Source organism: Morchella importuna (genome assembly GCF_003444635.1).
Source record: "Morchella importuna strain M04M26 chromosome Unknown Morimp01GS007, whole genome shotgun sequence".
In the NCBI taxonomy this organism is placed as follows: Eukaryota; Fungi; Ascomycota; class Pezizomycetes; order Pezizales; family Morchellaceae; genus Morchella; species Morchella importuna.
Window position 1 is genome coordinate 1,031,487 of NW_025763404.1, and position 10,420 is coordinate 1,041,906.

Sequence of the window (10,420 nt, forward strand, 5' to 3'; positions counted from 1 at the left end):
GGTAGTTAGGTAGGGAACCTTCCGCATCAAGAAGTCAGAGTGGTGAGTGAGGTTGCTCGTTAGGTCAGTATGAGACAGCCCGCCGCCACCACAACCACGGCCACGGGCACCACCACCACCACCACCACCACTACCACCGCAACGATCATTGACTTGTTGTAAACGTGGTAATCGCTTTTTTTTTTTTTTTTTTCCTTGCCCTCTTTTCGCCTTCCTAGGCACAGCAACAACAAAATGCGGGGTCTAGTTTCTGGGGGCCGGACAACGCATTCATCACCGTGAGATTTTGGATTTTGAGAGAGAGTCCTTTTTTTTGATCTTCTCACTTTCCTAACGGATTGGGAGAAGGGAGGAAAAAAGAAAACAAATATGATAATGAGGTTAGAATGACAGCGCCCCACTAGACTGGTTGAGGAGGGGGGGACAGGACAGGATGGGGGAGGAGGAGGGAGGTAATAGGATCAAGGGAAAGAGGGACCCATGGAAAAGTAAGTTACTCTACTTTACTTACTCTGCCTGCAATATGTAGGGTGCTGATATGGCACTAGCCAAGCTTGGAACTACGATCACTGATGGCCTACTAACTACTACTAGCACGAATGAAACTCCTCCGTTGTATATATATACCATGGTCTGGCCGCACCTGCGGTCAAGGAAATCAGTGCACACCCCCCCCCCCCCCCCAAACCCAATCGATCCTCCCCGCAATTCCTCAATATCAATATATAGTACCTAGGCCCATCCATCTGCCTCACTGTACCTACTACTCAATACTCAACATATATACGGAGCACCACCACCACCGTCTATTACTGCTATAACTACTACCTACCACCACCACTATCAAGCACCCTCACAACCAACCTTCACAATAAGGTCTTCTACTACTCACAACCTACAATTGCAATGTCTATACCATTAACTACCTCGACCTCCACACCCTCACCCATCTCCACACCTCCCTCAATCCCTTCAAGTACACTCTCATCCACAACACCCTCTTCCTCACCAAAGATCAAGATAAACATCCGGGTACGAGAAGCAACCATCAAGGACCTCAACAGGGTGGCCGACATCAGCAGCCAGGCCTTCCTCCACAATGCCCTCTTCGACAACCTTAACCCCCGGCGGCACGAGTACTACGACTCCTTCCGCTACACCCGTCTCCGCCATGCGCGCAACGCAATGCTAAAACCCTCAATGCGCCTTCTAGTCGCCGAGAACGATGACGGCGAAGTCGTGGGATACGCAATGTGGGAGCGCCTTGGGAACGACGCAATCGCACAGAAGGTCAAGGCCGAGCGTGATGGCATTCTTCTCCGTAAGCTTCCCCCCCCCCCCCTTCTCCCTCTACTACGTCACCCTTTCAATGAAGTCACAAATAGCTAACTGTTCTACTCTACTAGGCCTCGAGAGATTCCTCGTAAACGTCACAGACCGAATAAACGCCGTCATCGCGCCCGACCCCTCCGCCGACCCCGTCGCCGCAAACAAGCTCCGCATCGCAAGCAACACCCTCGAGAAGCTGCACTGGGACACAGCCGAGCGCAAGATCCGCTGGCATCTGCACTGGCTCGGTGTCGACCCGGCGCAGCAGCGCAAGGGCATCGGCAGGCACCTTGTGCAGTGGGGCCTGGACCGCGCCATCGAGGACAAGGTCTGGGCTGGCATCGAGTCGAGCGCCGTGGGCGAGAAGCTCTACTCGAGTATGGGCTTCAAGGTCATTGGCGAGCGCCTGCCCTGCATCGAGGGCATAAATATGGGGACTGTGATGGCGTGGGAGCCTAAACGCTCATGACCGCGCGCGCAAAGAGAAAAAAGAAATGGGTTCCTTTTGTTGTTTGATTGTATGATATTTTTCCTTTTGGTTGTTTTTCTACGGTTTTCATTTGCGTCATGTGTGTTTTTATTATGGGTCATCTTTTCCAGTTTTATTTTTTACGTCGATTTAGCGGTCATTGGGAGAGAGTGAGAGAGGCAGGGAGAGAGAGAGAGATCTCGATTGTACAAATAGTAATTGAAACAAACAAATTAACAAACACAACCCCAAGTTCCATGAAAGAGAGTCGTAGTAGCAAGGGCCAGATTTCATCAATTCAGCCACAACGCAAAAAAACCTCTAGAGAACAAGTTGGGCGGGTGGGTTGGCCAATTGGGGCATATTGGCGTGTTTTGGGCGGTCGTCGTTGGTGGTGGAGGTGGAGGTTTGGTTTGGTTTGGTTTTGGTTCGCGGTCAGTGGTTTGTCCGGCCGGGTCGGTCTGCGTCGGTGGTGGTACTACACTACCCCTGCCTTTGGGGGGAGAGTGAGGTGGGGGGGATATGTGGTTCGGCAGCGGGTGTTCGCCAGAGGAAAAGAAAATAAAGGGTTCAGTTCACATCACACGAAACTTCGCTAATTCTGGATATTCAACTAGGGTAACAGCTTCTTTTTTTCCCCACCCCGTTCCCGTAGGAAGAAACGAAATTATCTATCGACAAAGAAGGCCATGGTCCGTCAGCCAGGGTGGATAACTCGGAGAGTTGGAAAGAGAGAAGAGAGAGCAGCAGAGCAGCGAGAAACGTCATACAAGGTTTATCCCAACAGCTAGCTAGCAGAAAACCGCCAACGAAACAACAACCCGTACATACATACCCGATCGCCATAAGAACACCGTCTTAATTGCAAAGCAAAAGAAAAAGGAGAAAAGAGAAGAAGAAGGGTGGTGGGGTCGAGAGCGCTGGTCGACGATATCTGCATCTCGTCAAGCACCACCAACAGCACCAGCAGCAGCACCACCACCACCACCGCAATCCCCCCGATCTCCTAAATGCGGCTCTTGCCTGGGCAGATCACCGACACGACATCCACATCGACAAACAAGATCACGCAGAACAAGAAGAAGGTACCGCCGGTCCATGGCACACATCCACACACACGCACAAACAGCTGCTCTACTCTACATAAACAATTTACGAAAGCCTTATACCTACCTATGATAGCTAAGCTGCCTGTCGAGGTCAGGTAAGGTAAAGTACCTAAAGCATTACTCTGGATAGGTGGTTATTAGAGCTATGTAGCTAGAGTAGCTGCTGCGCTGCCTGCCTCGATAGTACTCCACATGTACCTCTGCAATTGGCATTGCTATTGGCATACCTTCCTTCCTTCTTCCTTCCTAATTTCCCTTTCTTACCTCACCTGCTCTGCTCTTCTCTACCTACCCTATTTACATGTAGGCAATCAATCCGACCAATCGCCAATCAAGGCAACTTTAAGTCGTGCAGCATCACCAGCAGCAACGCAGCGACAGTCAAAGCGGTTTGGCACGGATAAATACGCGGGTTACACCAAAGCAGTAAGCCTCCAAACAACAGCACAAGCGGCCGCAAGGAAGCAAGCAAGCAATTGCGCAAGTCGAGTCAAAGCAAGTCAGCAACAACGACGACAACGAGAACCCCATGTGTCCCACAATAGACCAACACAAACCAAGCTCTGGTTCTTTCTCTCTCTCATTTTTTTTTTTTTTTGACTTTGCCAAAACATTTGAATTTTTTTTCTTTGAATGCACAGCACAAAATGTCCTGCCCTGCAGCTAACCAATGAAAATAATTTCGTGTCCCGCGCGATCCTTTTATCTATGCACCAACGGGTCGACGCGAATGGACATGGCCTCTGCTTCCTAGCTAGTAGCTCACCTTACCCTACATCTACCTACCTACCTGACGTCTGCCTGCCTGCCTGTTTGCCCGTACCTTCTACTGGCCCTGCTCAATTGCTGCTGCTGCTGCCTACTCACATACATACATAACTACTTTCCCACGATGGCATGAATCAATGGGCGGGGGGAAGAAAGAGCGGGGTCAAATGTTCGTCCCGTCGATATGTACCCATAACAGCAGCAGCGAGTCTACCTTAACCCCTCCCCTCTTCCACCGATCAGTGAGCGGAAAGAGGAAGGCTATCGGAATGCGTGTAGGGAGTGACGCCAAAGATCTCGGTAGTGGCGTGTTTATCGGACTTGTGGTTGACACACGTATCAAAAAAAGGGAAGATCACTTTTGTTGCTTTGCTCTAATCCGCTTATTCAACAAAAACAATTCGTTGAGCGTTAGCGAGGACGTACCCGTTATTTAGGCGGTGGCAAATAATATTGTCGATGGGAGGGTAAAGAAAAGATTTTATGTTTGGAAGGGAACAATAACAACGGGAACGACAACGTTGACTGCCAACTGAGGGCCCTGGCACACGAGCAGAAGGGAGCGGACCCGTAGTTTCGTGAGCAAGGCAAATCGGCAAAACAGCGGCCGGAGAAGAGGGGGAGGGGGGATGAGGAAGCTTAAGCACGGAGCACAGATTGAGCACATGAGAGCTCGGGGCAGAGAGTGGACAGCGAATGAGTAAATAACCGACACGAGCCCTTTGGATGATTTTCCTTAAATTCCTCGATCTCGTGTATCGAGATGCGCGGAAGACCGACAGCTTCCCTTTTTTGGCGCAGCCATTCCAACCCACCGAGTGATACTTTATGAACAGGCAAACCTCTCCGCATTTCCCTGGTTTTACAAAGTTCTGGATCATCTTGAAAGTAGCCTGAATGCGCCTTTACCGGAAATCCAAAATTTCCAGAGGATCACCAATCAATGGAACATGTCATCGATACATCGATGGGCGTTTCCCCCCCATTTATTATTAGCTGAGTCCCGATATCTTGGTACAGCGTGATCTCGTCGACCGGGGAAAAAAATAAAAACGAACAAAATTGTAGCTTCAAGTCTCCGTATCGATAGATCTACCTGTAATTAACCTAGCTTTGGTACGGATTTCACAAGTCTAAGACGCAGTCCAGAGATCACGATGGGGTTCGGTTCTGCAAGTAATCTAGCCTGCGTCTTGTGGCATATCAGATCTAACATCCGTTCTTACACATCCACCATTCTCTTTTCACCCAACTGACGTACAAGGCTGAGAAGCAGCAGCAGCAGCAGCAGCAGGCTGATCACGCATGCACATACAGGAAAAGGAGGCTTAAAGGGTTCCAGAGCCATGTGTTCTCTGTGGACCAGGCGTTTTGTGATTCGGATCATCCAGCGGCGCTTGGCGTATCCAGAACTGGGCTGCTGCTACCGAAAAAAGGATACTGTGCTGTTAATTAGCTGATGATAATCCATTTCATTAGCTAGGTCTTCTTCCAGCAGGTCTTTCCTAAAAAGATTTGTCGTAAGAACGAAAAGTATGTTGGCCATGGGTGATCGTTTTTTCTTTTACACACGTGAGCTCATGGGGGGGACATTATCGATATCGGAGAGCTAGAGTCCGGGCTTTTTTTTTGTTAACATTATTCTCTAATACAAATCTTATCAATCGAGAGAAAAAGAAGGGAGAAAATGAAGGAAATAAAGAAAAGGAATATATGTATCTAACTTGAAAAAAAATTACGCTTGGGATATACTTTCCGAGAGTGTGCCCATTGATCAACCTTTCCCCAGTAATTCTAATCCTGCCCTCCCCGAAATCTTATCACCGGACCCTGGCACGACGGCATGAGGTGGAAAAAGGTTTGAAATTGCGGGGGACCGGTAGGTTTGTACCCTTACATATATGTACCATACATAATTTCAGGGCTGAGAAGTAAAACAAAACACGCATCTGTGTAGCCTGTCTAGATAGGATAGAGCAGAGTAAACCACTCTACTTATGTGTTCCAATCAGGACCGGAGGACGTAACATCGATGTTCATTGAAGTCCTGCAACCTTGTGTAGAGATAGTAGAGGTATGTAGAGGTAGGTATTACAGGTGCACTGGTATGTGCGGTAGACAGGTAGGTAGTACGAGTTCTGATGAATATCGCGAATAATGCTTGTCGTATCGCAGACGTGTTTCTGCATCGCATATCATCAATCACCGCACCCCCCCCCCCCCCCCCCCTCACCATCATATTGTTTCCTATTTCTCCATTAGGATTGTTTTTTTTTTTTTTTCCTTCCAAGAAAAAAAACGTTGAACGGGATGAACGCACGAAAAAGGTATTCTGAAAAACAACCGAAATTATCTTTATCAAATTCGGGGATGAACGGTACAATGTAGATTGTAAACGCCCAAAAATAGTTTCCCTCATTTCCGCTGCATATAGAATTCTACATGCTGGGTATAGTTTAATTAGATTGCTGTATGCTGTAGGTACAGTAGAGTCTCCAAGATGAACCGGTGAGAGAAATAACGGGCATGCCATTGCTCTAGAGACCGTCTGGAGCCGCCTTGCCAGCTGTAAACAGTTGGTATCTGTGACACGACTGCGATACCATGGTACATTGCATTTTTTAATAGTGGGGTAGGGGTGAGAGGGTCAGTGATATTATGGGTAACGATGTGGGCAGAATAGGTATGCAATGCCGACTGCACGATATGCACTTCTTTTTCGGGGAAGGAGGACGTGCGCAGACTGTTGCCGAGGTGGATTTTCCTTAAGAAAACGGCATCTCGCGGCCCGGGTTGCAATGAGGCGCGCACTCTCTTTCTCGCTTCCTGCTCGTTTCCTGTGGGGGTACCCGCCTTGTTCCTAGGATCCTCATACATACGAGTGCTCTTGCGAGTCTCGACATCTTCGCACCCGGTCTATTTACGTCGGTACGTAACCCCGGTATGTATTATACCTTGACCAGCTTGAGAACACCGCTAGTAATAAGTTAGACTCTCGCTTGGAGGGAAGGAGAAGGGGAAACATGAAGGAGAGGTCTAGGCTAGTGAGGGGCGTACCTACTGCAGAGACCGATGCAGTGGCTGGCAGGCTCATTTCTCAACAGTATGTACTCTATGAGTATGATACTCATTCTGCTCTTCTCTCGCCCGCAGCTAGCCCGCCTAAAACCTCACCCACTGCTTCATGGTGCAGCAAAGAAACATCGCAATATCCCGATACCGCGATATATATTTCTCGTTTGAACGCGTTTATGCGCGCCACCAGATATTGCCCGATTGCTTTGGAAACCGGCCCAGTAAGCTGCTCGCGGATTAATAAGATGTTTTATCCGAGGAAGATTCTGGTGATAATTCATCTTGTTGTTTCTTCTTTCGGTTTTTTGTTTTTCTTATCAGGTTGTGTTTTCCCCTTCCATACCCTGGTATGTACTAGTGGCGTGTTCGATCATGGAGATACCTACATGATGTACCTACATGTACCTACAAACATGCCTAGTGAAAAAAATATTTTGCACCCACCTCCAAGATCACGGTGACTATCACTTCACAGTGCAATTTCCAATTCCCATCCTAATTTCGTTGGCTCTGGCTTTCCAGCCCGTGTCTTTGAGTAAGTGAGTGCTATCTCATGATTTCACTCATTACGTATCATAATCAAGGAATCGAAAAAAAAGCTTATTTGAAATCGCCATTACATGACTGTAATTTTGATAGCAATCTTCCATCAAAAACACAACCAACTTCACAACTAGATGATGTAAATAAAATCTCAATAATTAAATAAGCTGGAGTTCTCCGAAACAGGAAACCTTAACCCCACCTCATCATCGAAAGCTTAGTTAGTGCAATGCACGACCAAAACTGTCATCATGTTGTTTGACAACTTGGCTGATTGCGTGATCCTCATATGACAGATACGAAGGCTGCAAATCTTTGCAGCTAGAAAATCAATTGAATTCTGTGGCGAATCCAGAAAACATTTTGCCAGAGAAAATCACTCGGGAATATTCCATGATTGAGTCTTGTGATCGTTTTCTTCTAGTATAGTCAGTACCGGTACTTGATTTGTACTTAATTGCCGTAGAACATGGCGCTCCTATCATTCCCGGGATTTGATGTCAGAAGGATGGATAAATTAAAGAAATCTCCGTACGCTAGCTGCTTTTAAACCGTAAAGATATGAAACGTATGTGTTCATCCCCGCCAGGGATCTCCCCCGCACTTCAGAGCGATGCATAGAAGGGAAAGATGCCACATGGGCTTAAGCTCAATTACAAAGAATTGGTCAAATCGGGTCAGGACTCAAAGGTATGCAGAAGGCCAAAGACGGAGGAATGTACTTTTTTTTCGAGAGTGCGGTCTAGGTTTCTGGTATCGTTTTCTGGGGTGCTTATCGATAATAAATTTCGACATGCGGGGTTGATATCTCTAGCTAAGACTTTATGTAATACCTTTTCTTGGTACTGGTATGCGAGTGATAGGGTATGAACCTAAATCCTCCTGGTACCCTGAAAACTACAGTACATATTAGCTTAGATTGTATAAAAGTAAAATTGAGCCTTTTCGAGTATTGTATGCAGTTTATGTCTTCCATGTGGTATAACCTGCACCATAGCCTCTGGATGGACTTTTCTTCAAAGAAAAATCTTATTCGATCCAAATACTGCCGATATGGTCGACTCAATTCGGGTAGAGCAATTCATCCCTTATCTTCTTGAGTTTATCGTCAGTATCTCCCTCGTGGAGATAGCGCTGAGGTAATGGTGCTGGCCAGCAGAAATTTCGTTGGGAATCGGATCCCCTAAGGCAGGTAATCCCGAATGAGTCCTAGAGGTTCTTAGCATGAGAGTGCTGGCAAGAGATGAGAGGATCATGAGGGGGTGATAACCAGCGGAGTGATGACAAGAGATGGAAAAGAAGGCCAGGAGTTCAAACAAATGAGGGAGCACGTACCTGTTTGTGATTCGCTGGGTTGCCGGCCACGTGGACATGCTAGGTTTGAAGGTGTTTGAACAGGCTATCCATCGGAACAAAATTAGAAATAGAACTATGCGCAAGAGATGAGTAGGAGGGGATGGCCTCCATCAGAAACGGAGAGAGGGGGGTTAGAATACATATTTGTGTGTATGTAATATTAATTGGCTGGATACCAGCGAAGCGCGGCAAATTACCAAGCTAAGGAGGTGGATGAAAACCTAGTTGGGTGCGTGTATATACTTAGGTATATTGGATGGCTCTGGCTCTGGATCTGAGAGTCCATCTGAGGAGACATGATGGTAGAGGAACATGTGAGGGTAGAAAGGCAGGGTGTCGCCAACCACACAGTAGCCTATAGCCTGAGTGTTTCGTTACAAGCATCCAGTGACGTCATTTGATATCTGTACTATCAAGCCGAAATTTAAACTTGGATGTGAACGTCTTTCTAGATCTGTGCTTCGGCAGTTAGTCCTACATGAATCCCAGAGGTTGCAGAAAGTTTGCTTCTCTCATGCAAAGACCAGTCTTGTAGCATTCATGGTACTAGTTAGGATTACTGTAAGCCCAGGCTTAGATGGTGATATTGGGCACAATGCAAAACAAGGCGATACTTGAAGATTTTTCGTCTTTTCTGTCAAATTACAGAGGGAGGTCTCGGGGTTGCTAATACTTGTGCTATATATTGTGCGAAGTTTCGAGACTTAGGCCGGAACTTATCAAAGTAAGTGGAGCAAAAATTGGAAATTTTTGCTCCCTAGATTATCCTGCCCCTCGTGCTATGTTGACCCCCAATCATAAACTTTAGGCAGACATTTCTATTTATGCAATAGATATAATAAGGTTAGAGTCATAGAAAAATAAGAAGTAGCAGAACGACTTGATTTTGATGCCGATATCTAGATCACGGACGCTCACTCGCATGTTTCGAAAGGTTTCGGGGCTAGACTCCTTTGGTTTTGACTTATTTGGTAATTTGTATTACTCTTGCGATGTATTGTTGTCTCGTATCTCGAGACAAAGTCTTGAGACTTTTGGTCTTGTACCCATCGATAACTAGGAGATTTGCGTATGTATAACCTTCATCACAACGTCTTAATCTTGTCTAAATAAGACACATAGAGCTATAAAAGATCCGAAGCAAGTGGTTACTTACAACCGACGCTTCTTTCGATCAAAGGAGGGTAGATGGGCTAAAGGTCTAGTGACACAATCCTGTTAATCATACACTATCACTCGCATCACATGGGCCAGGTTATGTTGGCGCCAATGGCTCCCCAAAGGATGTTGGACAGACCCGTATAGATGATCCGTGCGAACCTGTTATGTCGAAAACTAATATAAGCTATCTTATAGGAGTACAGGTAGGATACCATTCCTCTTGATAGCGGGTCCTTCACTATTCATTATGACCTGACTGCCTTAAACCACATGTAGTCAATAGATTATCATACTCACCAACCAGGAGAAAGATGAGTCGCAAGATGCATTCCTTGCTTGTTCGAGGAGTTTGTTGGGATGCTGGCGCATATGGGTGATTCTTCATGATTTGCTTTCGAAGTGTTGGATGTGTGGAGAGGGCCATTTTTTCGATGACTAGAAACGAGTGATGTGGTATGATTCACTTTATGTCTTGTTCGCTTATGAAATAGATTGTAAAGTACATTGTAAAATAACAATGAATACATGTATATATGCTATGTAGATATTCCTCTCCCATGCAACTTCAAATACATTTCATATACAACATAAATTACTTTCCGGCGTCTAG

At 46.5% G+C, this 10,420-nt stretch overlaps 1 protein-coding gene across 1 annotated transcript; it reads left to right on the forward strand.

The window, feature by feature from the left end:
* Window positions 1-433: 433 nt before the first annotated feature.
* LAJ45_03463 (uncharacterized protein) lies at window positions 434-1,798 on the forward strand (the record flags this gene model as incomplete). The annotated part of the gene is made up of 4 exons (XM_046113049.1): window positions 434-488; window positions 549-661; window positions 730-1,321; window positions 1,407-1,798. 4 exons carry the CDS (start codon window positions 434-436, stop codon window positions 1,796-1,798), a joined length of 1,152 nt encoding a protein of 383 aa, XP_045973926.1.
* Window positions 1,799-10,420: the final 8,622 nt, after the last annotated feature.